Raw genomic sequence first — 22,076 nt, 5'->3', positions numbered from 1 at the left:
CTTTGTGCTCATTAATAAAACAGCAAGTACGATTCCAAACATTATATTTATTAACAATGAAAACAAATAAACACAGATTCTAACTACCTATATACAGCTGGGTGTGTGTGTGTGTGTGTGTGTGTGTGTGTGTGTGTGTGTGTGTGTGCGTGTGTGTGTGTGTGTGTGTGTGTGTGTGTGTGTGTGTGTGTGTGTGTGTGTGTGTGTGTGTGTGTGTGTGTGTGTGTGTGATGAACTACAAAACAAGATGGCGGATCACAAGAAACTCCATTCCAATGGAGGTTATCAGAGAGCAGGAAGTCTGTCCTGGGTCTCCACCATGTGCTGGAGAACAATGGAACATGAAGCTAGTCTTTAGCGTCTGCTTCCTGTGTGTCTCTGATAAAGGACCATTTCTGGAATGACTTGATGTGAATGAGACTTGTTTTGTAAAACGTCAGGAGTCGTCAGATGGTGTTCAGTTACTGTGTGATGTTGTCTTTGATGTGATATGTGTAGGATTGTGAGTTAACTAGTTAGTAAAGCAAAGATTAGCATGCAGACCCTGTGTCTGTGGCAGAGCTAACGTTGGTTTACAGGTTGATAACGTCTCCTAATATCATTATCTATAGAACTCAATCACTGTAACAGAACCAACACATCTTCATAAAGTTAAACAGTTCTATCATAGCATCAGGTTTAACTAGTCTCAGGTAAAGCCCAGTTGTTCCCACTTCCTTGAAGGAGTTCAGTTGTTGTCCTGCTGGAGGGAAGCTGGTGTCTTCTCCTGTAGTTAGCACCTCCTGCTAACTGTGGTTGCTGGTTCTGCAGGCTGAGGAGAAGAAGATGAAGTTGATGTTTCAGGAGTCCTTCTTTGCAGCTCCTGGTTGTTCCTTTTGTCCAGACTGAGGAGCTGGTCGCTCAGGTCTGTGATGGTTTTCCTGCTGGTTGAGGAAAACACAAAGAAGTTCTGTGAGGCGTCGTTTCCCTGGTCCGTCCTGGAGGAACTGCTTGGTTTTCCTGGTTGATGGGAGATCAGACTCTGGGTGCTGGTCTCTGGATCAGGGGAAGGTCTGACCCTCGTGGTGGGTCAGCAGAGGAGTGGAGGAGTGAAGGCCCTGGTTGCAGGCCTCTGGTGTTAGCTGTATGCTAACGCTGGATGAGCTGCCTCCAGCAACCCACCTACTCAGGGCCTTCGCTGCCAGAAGAGACTGTGAGACTTTGCAGCCTTTTGTTGCAAGTGTGTGGATTCGAAGGTCTCGAATCCTGGGAGCTTCAACCAATCAGTGACTGGCTGAGTGCATGGGGGGAAGAGTCTTGTGATCAGAAAGTGGGGGAGGAAGGTCCTGCAAAAGGTCCCCCACTGGGTGTGATGGTCAATCACATTCCTGGGTCAGAATTCATATGTCATGACTGTATCATGACATGAAAATTGTCTTTCCCTAGAAATGAACAAACTTTCTGTGGTCCTGTGAGATCCCAACACCTTTTACTTTGCTTAGTACAGTAAAGCTGTTGAAGCTCTTAAAAAGTCTTAAATGTATTGAATTTGCACATCTGCATTTAATACCTTAAAAAGTCTTTAAAAGGTATTAAATTTGATATTATAGGTCTTAAATTTTGGACAGCTGCTGCGAATAGTCGACACAATTGACGATAAAAGCAGCCCCGTCACTCGGCGGGTGGTGGAAGAGTCCAGAGCTGCGACGACGTGGTAATACTTGGTGTCGTCGGTCGTGACTCCCCGGAGGTGGAACCGAGCCTCGATGTGCTGGAACCACGTTCCGGATGATGTGGCCAAAACTCCGGTAATTTTACCGCTGCGGCGTACACCACGGGCGCTCCGGCCGCCGCGCCGCCGGGGGTTGTACTGCTGCTGGCTTCGGTCGACATGTTCACGTCAGGGTCACCAATGTGGAGGCGGAGAAAGAGAGACGGACGAAGGAGTCGAGTCGCTTTCTTTTATTTCCTCCAACCGTCTGACAGTTCACCTGTCAAGAACCAACCCCCTTGTGTCACCGCACTTCCTCTTATAACTCCTCCCACTACCAACACCACACTACGTCACCGACACACCCACTACATTCTGTTTGGGAGAACCTCCCCCTCAGGTGCTCACCACATTATATAACTTGAGAAGCGTATATATGTGAAATGCGAGTCCTTCGGAAATGCTTCCATGTCCTCCTACCCCTCTGTTTAAAGTGTGCATCTGTAAAAGCTCTGTTTAGAGGGGTGAATAGCCCTTCCCCTCACCCCTCCACCTCTGCACAGTAGTGAAATGGGACACCCCTCAGACACTCGTGAACGCTCATTTCAGAGGGGTAGAGGTAAGATGAAGGGCTCAGGGGGAGAATTGAGACGCAGCCATCGTCTGCTACCTCCGGTCTGGTCAGAAGCGGTTCACAGAGCAGTGAAACTGGCGCGGTTTATTGGCTATTTTCTAGCAGATTGCCATTTCTTAACATTTTACCCTTGGGCCAGTTAGCATAAAAATGTCCCTAGAAGCGATAGCCAGAGTGTTTTGGAGGTTGAATTTTCATTTCACTAGGCCTTTAAAGCAATAACCTACGGGACAAAATATATGGATGGCTGGTTGTGCCGAACTTAAATAATTAAATACACCAGTAAATAATTAATTAAATGTGTGAATTTATTAAGATTGGAATCAAATATATATAAATATGTTATTAAATTATTAAATATTTTGTTAATTAATGTGCCAGAATTAAATGAATAAATAAATACACACTTAAATGATCAATTAAATGTGTTATTAATGAATGAAATTGGAATTAAATATATAAATGTGTCATAAATTATTTAAATTATGAATTAATTTGATGTAAAAACATTTAATTATTTCATTATTTAATTTCATGGTCTGGTGGTGATCTGTCAAACTCGCTGTTTGATAGACAGCCCACATCAAACTCGGAGCGATCGCTCATCGTCAAAACCATTGCTTTGGTCTGAAGAGTTTCCAATCATGATGCTCCGTTACCAGAGGGTCTGCATAAACTTCAAAAATCTTTTCCAGAGGAGCAGCAGAACAGCAGCAGTAGAGCAGCAGCAGTAGAGCAGCAGTAGAGCAGCAGCAGTGCAGCAGCAGCAGAACAGCAGCAGTAGAGCAGCAGCAGTAGAGCAGCAGTAGAGCAGCAGCAGAGCAGCAGCAGTAGAGCAGCAGCAGCAGCAGTAGAGCAGCAGCAGTAGAGCAGCAGTAGAGCAGTAGAGCAGCAGTAGAGCAGCAGTAGAGCAGCAGCAGTAGAGCAGCAGTAGAGCAGCAGCAGTAGAGCAGCAGTAGAGCAGCAGCCGCAGCTCAGCGCAACAAGCTGCTAAACCAGGAGGTGAGGTTTGGGCTGGATCCTCGGCTCAAAGTCTCTGGGGTGCATTCTCTGTTCCAACTGATGTGGTAAACATCTGCACATTCTTATGGTTATAATTGTGTCGGAAGGACTGGTTTATGTGTTGGAAGGACTGGTTTATGTGCTGGAAGGACTGGTTTATGTGTTGGAAGGACTGGTTTATGTGTTGGAAGGACTGGTTTATGTGCTGGAAGGACTGGTTTATGTGCTGGAAGGACTGGTTTATGTGCTGGAAGGACTGGTTTATGTGTTGGAAGGACTGGTTTATGTGCTGGAAGGACTGGTTTATGTGTTGGAAGGACTGGTTTATGTGTTGGAAGGACTGGTTTATGTGCTGGAAGGACTGGTTTATGTGCTGGAAGGACTGGTTTATGTGTTGGAAGGACTGGTTTATGTGTTGGAAGGACTGGTTTATGTGCTGGAAGGACTGGTTTATGTGTTGGAAGGACTGGTTTATGTGCTGGAAGGACTGGTTTATGTGTTGGAAGGACTGGTTTATGTGCTGGAAGGACTGGTTTATGTGCTGGAAGGACTGGTTTATGTGCTGGAAGGACTGGTTTATGTGTTGGAAGGACTGGTTTATGTGCTGGAAGGACTGGTTTATGTGCTGGAAGGACTGGTTTATGTGTTGGAAGGACTGGTTTATGTGCTGGAAGGGCTGGTTTATGTGCTGGAAGGACTGGTTTATGTGCTGGAAGGACTGGTTTATGTGCTGGAAGGACTGGTTTATGTGCTGGAAGGACTGGTTTATGTGTTGGAAGGACTAGTTTATGTGTTGGAAGGACTGGTTTATGTGCTGGAAGGACTGGTTTATGTGCTGGAAGGACTGGTTTATGTGTTGGAAGGACTAGTTTATGTGCTGGAAGGACTGGTTTATGTGCTGGAAGGACTGGTTTATGTGTTGGAAGGACTGGTTTATGTGCTGGAAGGACTGGTTTATGTGCTGGAAGGACTGGTTTATGTGTTGGAAGGACTGGTTTATGTGCTGGAAGGACTGGTTTATGTGTTGGAAGGACTGGTTTATGTGTTGGAAGGACTGGTTTATGTGCTGGAAGGACTGGTTTATGTGCTGGAAGGACTGGTTTATGTGTTGGAAGGACTAGTTTATGTGCTGGAAGGACTGGTTTATGTGCTGGAAGGACTGGTTTATGTGCTGGAAGGACTGGTTTATGTGCTGGAAGGACTGGTTTATGTGCTGGAAGGACTGGTTTATGTGTTGGAAGGACTGGTTTATGTGTTGGAAGGGCTGGTTTATGTGTTGGAAGGACTAGTTTATGTGTTGGAAGGACTAGTTTATGTGTTGGAAGGACTAGTTTATGTGCTGGAAGGACTGGTTTATGTGTTGGAAGGACTGGTTTATGTGTTGGAAGGACTGGTTTATGTGTTGGAAGGACTAGTTTTTGTGCTGGAAGGACTGGTTTATGTGTTGGAAGGACTGGTTTATGTGTTGGAAGGGCTGGTTTATGTGTTGGAAGGACTAGTTTATGTGTTGGAAGGACTAGTTTATGTGTTGGAAGGACTAGTTTATGTGCTGGAAGGACTGGTTTATGTGTTGGAAGGACTGGTTTATGTGCTGGAAGGGCTGGTTTATGTGTTGGAAGGACTAGTTTATGTGTTGGAAGGACTAGTTTATGTGTTGGAAGGACTAGTTTATGTGCTGGAAGGACTGGTTTATGTGTTGGAAGGACTGGTTTATGTGTTGGAAGGACTGGTTTATGTGTTGGAAGGACTAGTTTTTGTGCTGGAAGGACTGGTTTATGTGTTGGAAGGACTGGTTTATGTGTTGGAAGGACTGGTTTATGTGTTGGAAGGACTGGTTTATGTGTTGGAAGGACTAGTTTTTGTGCTGGAAGGACTGGTTTATGTGTTGGAAGGACTAGTTTTTGTGCTGGAAGGACTGGTTTATGTGTTGGAAGGACTGGTTTATGTGTTGGAAGGACTAGTTTTTGTGCTGGAAGGACTGGTTTATGTGTTGGAAGGACTAGTTTTTGTGCTGGAAGGACTGGTTTATGTGTTGGAAGGACTGGTTTATGTGTTGGAAGGACTAGTTTTTGTGCTGGAAGGACTGGTTTATGTGTTGGAAGGACTGGTTTATGTGCTGGAAGGACTGGTTTATGTGTTGGAAGGACTGGTTTATGTGTTGGAAGGACTAGTTTATGTGTTGGAAGGGCTGGTTTATGTGTTGGAAGGACTGGTTTATGTGTTGGAAGGACTAGTTTATGTGTTGGAAGGACTGGTTTATGTGTTGGAAGGACTGGTTTATGTGTTGGAAGGACTGGTTTATGTGTTGGAAGGACTGGTTTATGTGTTGGAAGGACTGGTTTATGTACCTCGGAGGGGCTGCGAGTCAAGGGTGAGTTTGTGTGAGCGTTAAATTCAAAGAAAAGAAAAAGAGATGCAACAAGGGGTGTTTGTCGGAGCTGATGGGACGTCATCATGAATGTTGTGAATGTGAATGCATTATTCCATCTTATATGCTAAAGTCTCCATCTTGTATGTGTAATAAATGTGTTGTAGTAGTAGTGTTGATCAAAAAGGAGGAATTTGTTATAGAAAGTGTAGAGTCTGATTTATCTGCTTGATGATGACGTCAACTGATTGAGGCTGGCAGTGCTAGCAGCCCTGCTTCCCCTGACTGCACACTATTGGTCGGTATTGTTGGATCTCACAGGACCACAGAAACTTTGTTCATTTCTGGGGAAAGACAATCTTCATTTGTCATGAGACGCAGTCATGACATATGAATTCTGACCAGGAATGTGATTGTCTTTCACACCGAGTGGGGGGGGGACCTTTCGCAGGACCTTCCTCTCCCCCCCCCTTTCTGATGACAAGACGCTTCCCCCCCATGCATTCAGCCAGTCACTGATTGGTTGAAGCTCACCTCCGAATCAACATCCGTGCAACAAAAGGCATTCAGCCAGTCTCCTCGCTCTGTTGCAAGACTTGGACCCCGAGTCAGGAGGTTGCTGAAGGCAGCGCCCCACATCAAGTCATTCTAGAAATGGTCCTTTAGCAGAGACACACAGGAAGCAGACGCTAAAGACTAGCTTCCATGTTCCATTGTTCTCCAGCACATGGTGGAGACCCAGGACAGACTTCCTGCTCTCTGATAACAAACATTTGAATTGAGTTTCTTGTGATCCGCCATCTTGTTTTGTAGTTCATCACGTCTCACACACTCCCTCCACCTCTCTCTCGCTCTCTCCACACACACACACACACACACACACACACACACACACACACACACACACACACACACACACACACACACACACACACACACACACACACACACACACACACACACACACACACACACACACACACACACACACACACACACACACACACACACACACACACACACATCAAGCTGTATATAGGTAGTTAGAATGTGTTTTATTTGTTTCATTGTTAATAAATATAATGTTTGGAATCATACTTGCTGTGTTATTAATGAGCACAAAGGAGAATGAAATGTCGACTCTTCTGTGTCAAGAACTCCAAAATCCTTCAATCTTCACTGTTAATTCTGGTAATTGTAATTAATTTAACTATTAATTCAACTTCCTGATGAACTGTTTAGTATATCTTATGAGACTGATAGAACTGAACTGGTTATCATTTCCTGTTAAGACAGTGGAGCTCCGAGGTTCTGATACACATCAGATTACATTTCAATAACAATTAATAACTATCTTTGATCATTATTAATCATTATCGATAGCCAAGCACAACATAAAGAGTGATCCATATGAGGTAAGAAATCCCTACAGTATATCTGTTTCCTCCAAGTGTGATTCGTGGGAGAGCACCTTCAGGACTGGGTTAGCCTGCTGTGACACAGGATGGTTTCACCCTCCTGATCATACGCTGTTGCAATAGTAATCCTGCTCCATCAGGACATTCAGGCTCAGACCAGCGCCGGGCCTGATCCTGTTGGCATGCAAGGAATTAATAGTTATTTCACTTTCTAATACTGCAACAAACTGCTGCACTTTTGACAACCTAAACGTGCTCATACCTTCATCAAAATGGACACAACTTTGCTGTTTTCATCCTTGTCTCGGAAAACGCCTGACTTAAATGGAAGATTGTTCTTAACATGACATAACACAGACACACACACACACACTCTTTTGGTAGCAGACCAGCTGGACCGGAGCCAAACTGAAGGTCACTCAGAGATCTGATGATCAGAATATAATGTTATGTTGATGAAGTATTAATAAAAACCCTAAAGATTCACTTTGCCTGCTGCATCCTTCAACACAAACTCGTTTGACTTCGGAGGCCAAGTTGTGCAAGAACGCTGAAATCACACCTCTGGTTAGCAACTGCTGGACAAGGATGACTTCATTAAGGCACTTCAAACGTTTGTACATTTCTTTTTACTTTTATTTACTTTGCATAATAGTGGCTTTACAGAGGAGTTTCACATTACCTTGCACATTCTTCATGTACCTGAGATATTTGGCTGAGAAACATTCTCCGTGGGCGTTTTTTGTTCCTAAAAGTATTGCACCACAAAGTGTCAGCAAATGAACCCATAGGACCACAAACACTTTATCTTTAAAAGTGACATGAAGTCTGAACCGAGTGAAAACGTCCCAGAAGCCTGGCGGCAGTGGAAAACAAAACTCAAGCCAGGTTGTCAACAGTGTTCAAGTCATACAGAATAAAAGAGGCACAACACTACGTGAGAAGAGTGAAAGTAGGCTTCACTTCAATATCCTACTTTGGCAATTGCACCCAAAGAGCACCATAATGCCCAGAGCCTGAAAACACTGCTCTGCAAACAAACTAACTCAATCTGAATGAATAAATAGTGTGTGTGTGTGCTCAGTGTAAGTGCACTTTCACAGTCTCATACAACAAATCTTATTCATGTCATCAAACAAAAACACGTGAAAAATGATCAAACTAAACTAGCAGACTTCACTTTTCACCTCTTTGGGGATGGAGCGATTCGACAGGAGGCGATGAGTCAGCAGGGGGCCTGTACGGCCTCCACAAGCAGTTTGTGTGAAACCAGGTGTTTCTGTCAAATCAGACAGACATTGGCACTCGTCAATAAACGTGTGGCGCTTCTTCTCACTCTTTTAGTTAATGAATGATTGTGGAAGTTTCAGCAGTTTTTAGCAGAGTAAAACCGACATGTTAGGGTTCGGTTTAGAAAAATTTATTAAATGTTGCATTTTCTTTTGTTAACTTATCAACTTGTTTTGTTGTGTGAATATTGTTCTAAACAATGTGATCAATTGCAGGAAATCAAGTGCTAAATTGTGATTAATCAGTCAATCGATGCCCAGAACTAGTAACCAATGTCACTAAATGGTCGACAATTTGAGAACGTAACACTATTGAACTGAAGTAAATGTTCACGAATGAACATTTTCATAATTGATTCTGAACAAATTCAGTTAAACAAAGCAAAATTATGAGCGAACATGCACTTGATTTTCACAAAATTAATTAAATAGTTTGCTTTGACTGCATTTGAGTTTTCATGAGGTCAAGGAAATGACAACTGGAGTTTATGTTTCAATTCAGTTAGCAATAAATGGCATGCTGTTGGTGTTTCAATCAGTTTAACTGAATAGAAAAGTTCTTAGTGTCAATTGATGATAATATTTCATTGTGTTTGGTTCGGTGTGTTTGCTGCTGTTCAGAGGTAAAAAAAAAAAAAAAAGCTTCTCAGCTGACAAAACATGTAGAACATAGAACGTATAGAGGCGTCTGGACAGGAGGCTGTGATTAAAGATGCTGCCTCACTGCAACAGTTTCACGAGGCACAGAGTTATTTCAGCATTTCCTTAAATAACTTTTCTCATTGCAAGGTTGTCTGGTTTGTTTTTTTTGAAACTCCCTTTTTGTCTCTTGTTAAAAAGCGATTGTAAAACTTTCTTTCACAGCATTCCAAAGCCTTCGGCGTAGGTGATGGCCTTGAGCAGGCGTTCCCTCAGCTTGTCCTTGCAGGAGTACTCGGGGAGCAGCAGTGCATTGAAACAGGTGTGGGAGGTGGGCAGCCTGCCGGAGAAAACAACACCACAGTTTCAATGTGGAACTTGATGAAACCACAATGTCAGTCGAGGCTAAGAAAATGCCTTCGACAAGCATTTTGACAGTAACCGTCACACCCAAGCTGTTCAATGACTCAGAACCAGGACCTGGCGCTCCGACATGGATGATCATATTTGTCATTTTACACAGAAATTCAAGTAGCGCTGTGTACAATTCATCAGACACCGAGTAAACCGGCAAGTCATGTGACTGACTGCAGCAGGTCAGCTAACAAAGATGCGGAGCTCAGAATTCATTGTTCCATCAAACAACAGCAAAATGAAGGCATTCTGGTGTTTGGGCTCGCTTTGGGATCTTAAAATTGGATCCTTTAAAATTTTGACAGAGCTGTACCAGGTACTGAAAATGAGGTCAACATTTCAACTGGAGTTCTGTCAGTCAATGGGAGGAAGATGCTCTACAACCTGGATGTTAGCACTCATTGAAAGAGATTCATCAACTAATGTCAAGAAGACGTAGCAATGAAACCTCCCAGATAAACCACAACATGCAGACGGCAGCAGGACTGATCCAGACTGGTAACGATGGTGAAATAGTAACTGGGTGGTTGCTCAGGGGTGTAGTCAAGGTGAAGCTAACAATTAGCTCCATCAGTGTGAGTAAGGTAACTCAGGTCTGACTGTGACCTCACCAAACACGTTAGCAACAACAACTCTGATCATTTCCAGATGTGGTGACCTGTCTGTGTCGGAGCCATTCTTAGCGATGATCATTTTCAGTTTCCCCAGGCCTCCGACTGGCGCCCTGTCTGTGCCGGTGGTGAACTGAAGAAACTGCCGCTTCTGCTCCTCTCCAAAAGAGTGAATGGTTTCCCAGAAGTCTCTGCAATGGCCAAGATGAAAACTCCTGAGAAGTCTTGACGCCACACCAGAACGTGCACCGCGAGATCAGCTCCGCCCACCTGATGACTCGACTGTCTCGGCTGTAGCCGCCGTCGTATTCCGTCGTCTTCTCAAGAGCTTCAAAGTCCAGCTTCTGACGGGCGACAACATGGAGAGCAGTGGATTAGAACAAACTCAGCACCTTTGAGAAATACACAGGAAAATGTGTTCTCACCCTGCTTCCGCAGATGAGCAGCTCCACTTCCTCTGGTCGGAACAAATATTTGAGCGGGGACTCGTTGGTGACCATCAGGAAGCCTTTCTTAAAGGCTCGGAATTGTCTCTCGATGCTCGTGTTCAACATGTAGTCAGCATACAGATCCACAAACTCCTGACAAGCAACCACACATACAAAGAGGAGGAAGAAACAATGAAAGCCAGAAGCCATTGTGCACCGCTTTGGTTTCTTCAGCAGTAAATGTGAGAGTCGTGCGTTTGGTGAACCTGCGGGATGTGAAATCAGCCAAGAGACGAGAACCTCGTCAACATTTCCCGCCACAATGAGGCAGTAGAGCACAAGAAAATCATAAGGAAATAAAGTGTGACTCATTTAAACCCTTTCAATGAAGGTAAAGCTGAAAAAAATACATGCACATATTAAGAAAACTTAAACTTAAACATTGACTTTGATGAAGGCGACACATTTCTGGAAAGTTACAATAGAGGCAAAAAAAAGACCGTAAAAAGCATAAAATATCAGTGAATATAAACATGCAGTTTGACAATCCACTAGTCCATCTTCTGGACTGTTTTATTCAAGTCGGGGTTTCCAGCTGCTGCAGTCAAACTGCTGACGAGGAGGGAACGGAGGGAACATTGCAGACAAACACAGAACCAGAGTCACACAGGAATTCACTTCCACTAGTACTGTACATTGTGCTGGGCACTGAGCCCAACAGGAACTCCTTGTTATGAAATAGACTGGAAGAAAACCTGGAATGGAATAACTGGTTGACAATGTAAGAAGATTTAACATGAATTTAAATGTGATCTTAATAGGTTTAATGTTATACATTAATATGTACTGATGATTGGAGAAATAGATTACAGATTATAGAGAACAGAAGACTAGAAATGAAGCAATCCTACATAAATATCATAAACTGTATAAAGATACACGTAAAAAAACACAAACAGTCCAAGTATTTCTCATTCTTTCAGTGTTCCTTCAGTGTAATCCATGAATCACTTTACAATGTAATAAAAGTATTACAATATTAATGGAAAAACTATTTTGCCAGCCCCATAATGTAATATTTCATGTTTTTAAATTTGAGGCTCATTGTCTTGCTCCATTATTAACCAGTTATTACATTTGGGCTTTTATTTAAAAAAAATGTAATTACACTTTTGTTCCATCATGGAGCAGTTGAATTCCATTCTACTTGAGAAGAATGCAGGCTGCTGTTGCACGTGGGCCTTGAGCCTCCTGCAGCCTGATCTCACAAGAGTTCATGATGAAGCTATCAGCCGTCTCCCCTCACGGTGTGACTGCAGGTTTTTCATACAAATGTTCAACGCGTTGTCAGAGGAGAACAGAGGAATGAGTCTCAACCTTTTAACAACTACTGGAATTAATGCTCACGGTTGTTAAAGACTTCTGATGGTGTTAAAAGAGGTGACCAGGTCATGCGGTAAGCCATCAAACTCACAATATTTTGCTTTTACAAAGCAAAACCAATTTCAGCATTGACTTTCAATTAAAGGGGATAAATGATTAGAAATCAAGACAAAGCTTTCTAAAACAAGAAACTATAAGGTCCTCTACTGGTTTTTAATTGACTTGTTTTGTCCGACGCAAACATTCTATGACAGATGTCGGCTTGATTCATTGAGGTATTTGTAACGATTGTGACCGAACCAGGTGACTTTCATTACTGTGGCCTTCAATCCATTGCAGTGAAATGTTAAATACAAAAACACGTGTACCTGTCTGTTGTCTTTAGTGACTGGAGTCTGGTCTCCCTGCTCCTTCAAGTCGTACAACACCGGGTTCCCAAACAGGTCCGTCTGTGATATCTGGAAAGTGAGCATCATGTCTTCTTCCACATTGCCGGTATGTTCCAGCAAACCTTTCAGACTCTGGTAGAGAACCTTGGAGAGAGAAGAGACAGTCACTGCCAACCGAAGCAACATTTCTGCAGAGCCTTTCCCTGTAAACGACAACACAAGCACACAACAGCTGTGAACAAAGACTTTTTCGGAGGGGGAATTGTGGACTGCGTATGAAGTTTGGAGAAAGTTACTATACTGGATGTGAGTCTGACAGGTCCAAGTAGGTTCCCTTCTTCCCCATGAGCTTCCTGTAGACCACCATGGGGAAGTGGACATCCAGGATGCAGTTGTTGTAAATCGCCAGGCCCAAGACGATTCCAATGAGCGTGTACTGCGCTTCAATCTCCAGAGACGAGGAATTAAACCAGAAAAGCTTTGTGTCGCTGTCGTAGGTGAACATCCCTACACACACACACACAAAGGAGAAAATTGACAGTTGGCACGACACACACACACACACCCGTGTTTTTGACTTTTCTGGTAATTCTCAAAGTAAACTTGTGAGAATAGAAGCCAACATAATATTTTATACAATTTTGCTTCAGCAAAGCGTCTTTTTGTCCAAGACGTGCACCTGATTGAAAGGTTTGAATTTTAAATATAAAACAAATGGAAAAAAAAGCTTCATAAACTTTGTACAAATCAAGAAAAACAAAAGTAATGTTATGTTCAATGTTCAGTGTGTCATACTGAGGGTGTACTATGTGATGGAAATATTTAGAAAGCGTAAACAGAAATTCCGTGAAACAATCCGAACGGTAAAAATGCGTGACATTTGTCAGTTTGACTCCAGTATCATTAAATACCATGAAAGGTTTTTAATTTACAAAAGTAGTCCTGAAATTCCCTTCAACAACTAACAGGTTCAAGTTTCAGGAACACTGCTACTCTGCATTCACAACACAGCCATGGTAAATTATGGTTTCCAGTTAATAAGATCTACTGTTTAAGTGTACCTGGACTTCGTTTTCAATGTTGTGCGTAAACCTGAAAGTTCTCTGAAACAAAAATGCAAAAACGACACCTTCACTTTCAGAGCTGTAGTTTTAAAGGGGTCATTTTATGCTAAACTCACTTTCTAACAGTTCTCCAGCAGAACTAATCGTCTCCACACCTGCAAGACGTCCCAGAAGAGAACAAAGTGTGTCCTCTCTCTCCCTGGTGGTTCCAGGTTTTTAAAAGTGTGTTGCTCCAAGCAGCCAATCAGAATCAAACCCTCTATAGTGTCATCGGGGGTTCAGCCAATCACAATCAAGGTAGGCTCCTCCCCTTTGACTCCTCCCACAATCAGGCAGCTCTGCTCTGGCACATGGCACCACCAGAGGAAGTACTTCCTCCTCTTCCCAAGATGGGCATGTGTGGGCGGAGCCAGTCCAGCTCACACAGACACAGCAGATTCTGAATGCAGCTCCTAGGATCCAATATTGTAATGGAGGAGAATCAGGGAAAATCTGGATTTGGGGCAATAAACTTTAAGGAGATCATGTGGAAGTGTTGAAAAACTGTAATATGAGCCCTTTAATATTTCTTCAAATATTTGGCGAGTTGTCAATGGGACAATCCGTAGTCTGAGTGCTTTCACACCCGTTAGTGTGGACCAAGCTGTAAATGAGCCGCAGCAGTCCAGTGGAGCTACTTTCCCAGGCTGAACGCTGCACCACCAGGGTGGACCGTCATGTTCCCAAGACTCCTGGACACGACGACATGGGCTCATTGTGTTGTGGATAACTTAGCTCTTAAAGACGTCAACCTGGTCCAGTTTTGCAGTGCAGCTGTGCACGTATGAAATCAAAATGAGAGTAATGACTTACTTTGTTTGCAACCTATACAGAATCTGTCCAGCATGAACTGATGTTTAAATCTAGTATTAAAGAGCGAAGGTGAGCTGAAAGGGAACCAACAAGAATGCAAACCATTGTTTCTCTTTCAACTTCAATTTGATCACTGAAAATATAAATATATTCATTTTGCCTCATGTTTGAATCCTCCTGTTTATACGGCCATAGTTTCATAAGTATTGTTAGGATAATGCAGTGCAGTATTCACTGCCCATCAAGCAGAATTGAGATTTACAAGCATCCCTCTGTTATTGTGACTTTATGCATTGTGAAAAAATAAGCAAAGCTACACAAGGCTAATAAACAGTTCTTTAGTTTTTTCATTCAGTCTCACCTATGTCAGGATTAAAAATTTCTTCTAAAACCAACTGAAAGAACTCCTTTGAAACTCCTCCTTCATCTACCCCCTGCTCCCCCTCGAACTCAACAAAAAGCTGCTTCTTGAGGTCGGACGGGTTCTCCGTGGAGATCATCTCCAGCTGAAACAGAAGGGAGGACTGGATTAACTCACAGACGGAGGGACGGCTACCTTGTCGTTCTCACACCCTCTGCACATGCAAAAATGGACTTAACGTGCAGGGGCTCACTCTGACGAGGGCGTCGTCGATGATGTGGCCTCTGCGCACTTTCAGCTTGAGGTAGGGGTTGGGCTGCTGGCCCTGTGCCAAGCTGTAGAGGGCCGTGAGGCGCCGCTCGCTGTACATCCGGATCCTGTTGTCATAGTACAGGCCTTGGCTCTTGGTGATGACGCTCAGGATGAAGGGGCAACTCTGGAAGGAAAACTTGGTTTCTGCGTTGACCTTGAAGAAGGTGAAATCTTTGTCCATCTCCACCACGTCGTTCAGAGACTCGTTAACGAAGTCCTCGAAGGACAGCAGGGGTTTCCTGCTGTCCATGGGCCGGACGCCCAGCTCCTTCTCCAGGGGGTCCACCCGGGGGCCCTTCTTATAGAGACGCTCCTCGCCCAGCAGCTCATGCAGCGTCAGCTCATCAGACTCAGAGTCTTCGTCATCCTCTTCGTTGTGCTCCACATCCACGTCTCCTCCCAGGATACTGGCGTAGAAGACCACCTTCAAGCACTGGGTCGCGGCCACCACCGTCTCGTCGTCGTTCACCAGGTTCCCTGTGTCGTACTCGTTACTCACGATGGTGAAAGTGATGAGCTGCTGGAAGGTCTCCATCATGCGGCGGAGGTGCGAGAGGCCGAACGTCGACCAGAGCCTCGACAGCCGAGCCAGCGCCGTCGCCGGCAGTTTGCTCATTGCCTTGCAGAACTGCGGCAGCGCCACCTCCAGGTACTCTGGGCTGTGGAGGTTACTGTTCTCCATCACGATGATGAAGATGTTTAGGTAATCTGGGTTTGTTTCGTACACGTCAAGATACTCCAGGTCGAGTTCCAAGTTGGGAGTGAGGTATATGATGGCGTTCACCAGGACCGCCTCCACCTGGTCCATGGACAGCAGTTTGTCATAGACCATGCGGACGGCTTCCACGTCCACCGTCACGTCGCGGGAGCTGGATGCCTCATCAGCGCCCATCTTCTTACCCTGCTTCTCCAACTCTTCTGGCTTTACAGAGTCCGGATTTTCCACATCCTTTGTCTCATCCTTCATGAAACTTTTCATCAGGGCTTCTGCATTGGAGAAAACCCTCCCGATGGCGCGGATGAGAGCAGAGTAATCCCCACGCTCCTCGCAAAACTTCAGTATCATGCCAACACTGTTTTCTGTGAAGTAGTGAACATCTGCAAGGACACAAGAAAAACAAAAACAAATGAGGAACAGGTTGAGAGGAGAATTCATAGATGTCAAAGAGATGATTCTACAGTACCTGAAAATTCGTCATTTGGGGAAGTGGGGTCTTTGTCGCCCATCGTTCCGTCCAGCTGAGCGTTTCCGTCACTGCTGGACGCAATGCAGGGATGATAATCACACAGTTTGGCGTTAATCTTAAACAGCTCGAGCGCTTTGGCAGCCGCCGAATTGTTATCCAAAGGTCGAAAATCATGACATGAAGCGCAAAACTCATTCGTGCAGTTGCCATTTCCACAGCCCTCGGTTAACTGCCGAAAGTAGCGCTCAATTAGACGCTTTGCAGTCGCTCTGTTCCTGCGTGAGACATTCAGACAGGAAGTCAGACTGACGAGTTCAATGACATCTTTGGTTAGAGACGAAAAAGCGAAGACACATACTTGCAATGCAAATAATGTAATAAGAATGTCTTTAAGATCTGTAAAGGATTTGTGTACAAGTTCTTGCTTTGACAAGGACATAACAGAAGGAGATCAATATTAGTGGAAGTCTTCACTTATATATTAGTGTGTTTACAACTAGTGCAGGTCCGGAGAAGTTACTTACATTTGGATAGATTCTGTGGCTCTTCAGACAGTCCTCTGAAAAACGGTTGGAGAAATACTGTTATTACTATTGCAGCGATCACGGGGCTGATTACTGCAGTGCATTATGGGAGTTTGGGTTGGTGGGGTTTAAAATGTCATTGTTGGGGGTTATGTTAGGCTTGTAGTGTTGGTAGTGATTGTGTTGTGTGCTTGTTGTTTAGTTAGTGAAGTTAGTTCGTTGATCTCGTTTAGTTTAATAGTTGTAAGTTGGCTGCTGCTGCCATGGTGTTTCTGTTTGTGGTGTCAAAATAAAAGCCCCTGTTGTAGACAGCTGGCTGAAAGTTCAATCTTCTGTGTGATTCTCCCACATTGCTCACCAAACTATTATTGAATGTGAAAGTTTGACTGACAATGAGGTCTTGGGTCTAACGGAATCAATGCTACTAATAACTTTAAGGTACACTATTAAGACTATCTTTAGAAATATATTGTGTAACTGTCTGTGGTGATGATGACACTCAGGGGCCCAGATTCTGCCAATAAAACTCCTCCCACACCAGCAACAACAGCCTGCACTATTGATACCAACGTGCTGTAACAGTGGTGTTATCCAGCTTTGGCGTCTGTGTGAACCGTTGCTGCCAGCAGTGAGACCCGGTGGTCCTCTGCTTTAGACCACCGGCTCCACGGTTCACTGATCAGAGATGGTCTTCTGCAAACTTTACCTATAACACGTGCTTATGTGAGTCATGCTTCTATAATCCAAACCGAACATCAACACGTTGCTTTGTGCCACAGAACTGCTGCTCAGGGGATATTTGATGTTTTTCAGACCCTCTCTGAGATGGTTGTAGATTCATGATATATCACAACCATCAAATCACCTCAATGTGCTCAGTTTGAGCTTCAGCAGGTTATTTTGACCATGTCCACATGTCTTCATACACTGAGGTTCTGCAACTGAGCTCAGCAAGAAAGAATGTGTAAAACTTAAACATGAAGCAAAGGCACAATTAACAAAACAAACAGGTTTATGTCACAACATAGTTCAGCAAGTTGTCTCAATATCATTAAAAAAACCATTGGTATCAAAATGTACAGACAAATTCTACAGCTGTGACTTAGTTATTCTCCAGACCACATGGAAGTGTTGCACACGCTCTGGGCCAAGCTCTACTGTGACGGGTTCATATAGCCAAGTGTGATGAATCAGACATAGAAGATAAATGAATGGTTTTAATTGATTAGTATTCCCTGACGGATGAGCTCAAACAGCCTTTTACTGATTCACAAAACTTTATGAATGAAACCTAGACTTCAGTTACTATTAGGTCTACAATTCACTTCCTTTATTATATTATCACCAACACACTGGGATTGGAAAAATAATAATAATAATAACTAGAAAATTCCCGCGGAAATTTTATTGTGCCTGCCACCTGCCGCCCCCTGCTGCCGAGCGAGGCCGCGGCAGTGTGAAAAATACGTGGAAACCATGTCATTAGCTAGTGATTCTCGATCGCAGCGCCAGCATGAGTCTACACTCTAAATTTCAGCTCATTTGAACAAACTTTTTAGCATGCGATGCTAACAGCTAACACCGATTAAAGTGCGTGGAAACCATGTGGTCAGCTAGTAATTCTCGATCGCAGCGCCACCATGAGGCCACCCTCCAATTTTCAGCTCATTTGAACGAACTTGTTAGCATGTGATGCTAACAGCTAAAAGCGATTTAAGTACGTGGAAACCATGTCATTAGCTAGTGATTCTCGATCGCAGCGCCACCACGAGGCCACCCTCCAAATTTCAGCTCATTTGAACAAACTTGTTAGCATGCAATGCTAACACCTGCGATTTGCCTGAAAAGCGCAGAGGATACCTCCCAGGTGTGGCTGACCTGGAATCTGGAGTTACGTGGCATTCTGAGATGCTGAGCCAACTAGCTTAGCGCGGCGGCTAATTAGCTAGTGCGCCGTGATCGCAGCGCCCCCTTGAGGCCACCCTCTAAATTTCAGCTCAATTGAACAAACTTTGTAGCATGCTAATTGGCATGCTAACAAGTGTTGATGCTGATTCATTGCCATCAGCATTAAAATGCATTGAAAAGTATGGTGCCTAAGCTACTGTGTGTGTGTGAGCGCTGTGTGGTCAGCCATCATGTTACTGGTCCAGCCAATCAGAGGAGCCGTGTGTGTTGCCAGGCAGATTGGGAGCAGCTTGTGTGATGTCATGGAGCCGGCTCCTGATTGACAGGCAGCAGGTGGCAGAGACTATGAGACCTTATGTGAGGGAAGAAGGTGTTTAAGCACAAACGCAGGTCCCGAACAACTGCTTATAGTTGGAGAACCGTGACACTTGGGTGAAAAATTCCTTCACCGTGGGCGTCGGGAGAAGTTGAAGGACGTGCGGTGTGGTTTCCGTGTCCTCACGAGGTTTCGTCTCCCCGTGAGGACTTGAAACAAATGGCTGAACTTTGGGGTTTGGGGAGAAAATGACTCGTCAAAATGTATTGGCGCGGATGAGACAGAATCCTGCGCTCCCTATCAATTAAGTCCCCTGGAGGGAGAACCTTGTCTCTCTGAGACAAAAGTGTCCCCTCGTGAGAAGCACAAAGCCTGTGGCTACATTTTGATGTATAATATGTTGAGAAAGACGAAGAAATGTGGCCGTGGCGACGAGATAAAAACTTTTTTTGGGGGGGAAAACGGCAGTTTCTCTCCCTCTACCTGAAATCTCCCCCTCTAACTTTTCCAATACACACCCATACAAAACTGGAAAAAGGAGGGAAAAGTTGATGACATTTGAAGGCTCACAGTTTAAAATTGGTGAAACTTGTGAAAAATCCGAGGACATATGTGAATAGAGGACAAGTGCGGCAACGTTTTAAGAGTAAGTTGGAGTCTGTAGCTGAAAATTTGGCGATGTGATGTGGCGTGGAAAAAGTGTGATTTTGTTTTGGGGGTTTTCTCGGTTCCCATGTAAAGCGGATGGGAAATTCTTCGCCGTTTTTTACGTGTTGTTTGGAAACCGTTTGCGATATCCATAATGTAAATGGATGCACAGGATTCCCGATAATTGCGCACGTTTTGATATATCACTGTGTACGTCCTCCAAACGGTGTGGGACTAGTAGGCCGGCAAACTTTGTGGGAAGAATAAAAATAATTTAAAAAAACGGCGCTTTCCCAGGATTGTAATAATTGTGTGAGGCCTCTTAAAGAGGCAGGCACAATTAATAAGAATATTTTTAAAAAACGGCATTTTCCCAGGATTGTAATAATTGTGCGACGCCTCTTAAAGAGGCAGGCACAATTAATTTTAAAAAACGGCGCTTTCCCAGGATTGTAATAATTGTGCGACGCCTCTTACAGAGGCAGGCACAATTAATTTTAAAAAACGGCGCTTTCCCAGGATTGTAATAATTGTGCGACGCCTCTTAAAGAGGCAGGCACAATTAATAAGAATATTTTTAAAAAACGGCATTTTCCCAGGATTGTAATAATTGTGCGACGCCTCTTAAAGAGGCAGGCACAATTAATTTTAAAAAACGGCACTTTCCCAGGATTGTAATAATTGTGCGACGCCTCTTACAGAGGCAGGCACAATTAATAAAAAAAAACGGCGCTTTCCCAGGATTGTAATAATTGTGCGACGCCTCTTAAAGAGGCAGGCACAATTAATAAAAAAAAAAAAACGGCGCTTTCCCAGGATTGTAATAATTGTGCGACGCCTCTTACAGAGGCAGGCACAATTAATAATAATTTTAAAAAACGGCGCTTTCCCAGGGTTGTAATAATTGTGCGACGCCTCTTAAAGAGGCAGGCACAATTAATAAAGAAAGAAAGAAATGACTATTAAAAATACCAGCTTTGCAAATCTCAGTCAGGTTGACTGAGATTGACCAGTCACTCCACCATGACGCAGCAGAAACATGCAGATTGACCAGAGTCACTCCACCATGACGCAGCAGAAAGGTGCAGGTTGACCAGAGTCACTCCACCATGACGCAGCAGAAACGTGCAGGTTGACAAGAGTCACTCCACCATGACGCAGCAGAAACGTGCATGTTGACAAGAGTCACTCCACCATGACGCAGCAGAAACGTGCCGGTTGACTTCAACTTCAACTTTACTGTTGCCTTCAGCAGCCTGCAGGGCACCACTGCTGACAAGTGCTGCTTGTACACATGGTTGTACACACAGTTGTACACACAGTTGTACACAAGGTTGTACACACGGTTGTACACACGGTTGTACACATGGTTGTACACACGGTTGTACACACAGTTGTACACATAGTTGTACACACGGTTGTACACACGGTTGTACACTGCACATGGTCGTACACATGGTTGTACACACAGTTGTACACACGGTTGTACACACGGTTGTACACATAGTTGTACACACGGTTGTACACATAGTTGTACACACGGTTGTACACATAGTTGTACACACGGTTGTACACACGGTTGTACGCACAGTTGTACACACGGTTGTACGCACAGTTGTACACACGGTTGTACGCACAGTTGTACACACGGTTGTACGCACAGTTGTACACACGGTTGTACGCACAGTTGTACACACGGTTGTACGCACAGTTGTACACACGGTTGTACGCACAGTTGTACACACGGTTGTACGCACAGTTGTACACACGGTTGTACGCACAGTTGTACACACAGCTGTACACACAGTTGTACACACGGTTGTACACACAGTTGTACACACGGTTGTACACTGCACATGGTTGTACACACGGTTGTACACATGGTTGTACACACAGTTGTACACTGCACATGGTCGTACACATGGTTGTACACACAGTTGTACACATGGTTGTACACACGGTTGTACACACAGTTGTATACTGCACATGGTTGTACACATGGTTTAACAGACCTGCGCGTCAGAGCGTCGTGACGGTGCAAAAACCAGCGTGCGCTCCGCTCAGGCGCCCCGAACACGGTCACTCTCCCCGGACCGAGCCGCTCTGTGACGCCACGGAGGAGCAGGGAGGAGCAGGGAGGAGCAGGGAGGAGGAGCACGGCGACGAGGCTGCCGAGAGAACGGCGCTCTTAGTCTGGAAGTCACAGAGAAACGTCCTCCTCGAACCGTGGTGTAAACAAGAGCGCCATGAGTCCCAGCATGCAGCGCGAGGCTGTGCAGCCCCTCCCCCTCCTCCCCCCGCGCGCTCACGCATTATGAATAAGTAAGTAAAGTTTATTTATAACGCGCTTTTCACAGATAAAATCACAAAGTGCTGTACAGGAGAAAAGGTAAAACAACAATATAAAATGTATATACAGGTGTAAAATTAAAGTGACACTAGTGAAAACCCATCAACCAAAAGCTCCTAAATAAACATGTTTTCAAGTCCTTTTTAAAAGAGACAACAGAGTCTCTGCCAGGCGCAGAGACAGAGAGAGGGACAGAGACCAGGGCAAAGACAGGACAGAGACAGGGACAGAGATAGCGACAGGGGTAGAGACAGGGGCAGAGATAGAGACAGGGGTAGAGACAGGACAG

At 44.4% G+C, this 22,076-nt stretch overlaps 1 protein-coding gene across 3 annotated transcripts; it reads right to left on the bottom strand.

Moving 5' to 3' along the window:
- Nucleotides 1-7,745: 7,745 nt before the first annotated feature.
- On the bottom strand, nucleotides 7,746-21,675 carry ube3a (ubiquitin protein ligase E3A). Of its 3 annotated transcripts, none has more exons than XM_080506495.1 (11): nucleotides 21,450-21,675; nucleotides 16,566-16,600; nucleotides 16,039-16,316; nucleotides 14,796-15,952; nucleotides 14,543-14,687; nucleotides 12,567-12,772; nucleotides 12,245-12,409; nucleotides 10,491-10,646; nucleotides 10,336-10,409; nucleotides 10,113-10,256; nucleotides 7,746-9,380 (listed from the first exon to the last, which is right to left on the bottom strand). In XM_080506495.1, coding segments are annotated over exons 2-11 (2,448 nt in total). In that variant the 5' UTR covers nucleotides 16,568-16,600; nucleotides 21,450-21,675; the 3' UTR covers nucleotides 7,746-9,259. The 3 variants fall into 3 exon arrangements, with proteins under 3 accessions (XP_080362621.1, XP_080362623.1, XP_080362622.1); XM_080506497.1 differs by having other exon boundaries at nucleotides 16,039-16,112; XM_080506496.1 differs by having other exon boundaries at nucleotides 16,039-16,109.
- Between the last annotated feature and the right edge of the window lie 401 nt (nucleotides 21,676-22,076).

This window comes from Blennius ocellaris, assembly GCF_963422515.1.
Source record: "Blennius ocellaris genome assembly, chromosome: 12".
NCBI classification, from domain to species: Eukaryota; Metazoa; Chordata; class Actinopteri; order Blenniiformes; family Blenniidae; genus Blennius; species Blennius ocellaris.
Note: the sequence above shows the minus strand (reverse complement) of the source record. Positions and strands in the feature narration are given on the sequence as shown.

Bases quoted from the DNA above. Each gene is read 5' to 3' on its own strand.
- ube3a (XM_080506495.1), bottom strand. The intron at 12,410-12,566 runs GTATAGTAACTT...TCTCTCTCCAAG, and splicing joins ACCTGTCAGACTCACATCCA to GTTCTCTACCAGAGTCTGAA. The intron at 9,381-10,112 runs GTCACCACATCT...TTTCTCCGGCAG, and splicing joins AATGGCTCCGACACAGACAG to GCTGCCCACCTCCCACACCT.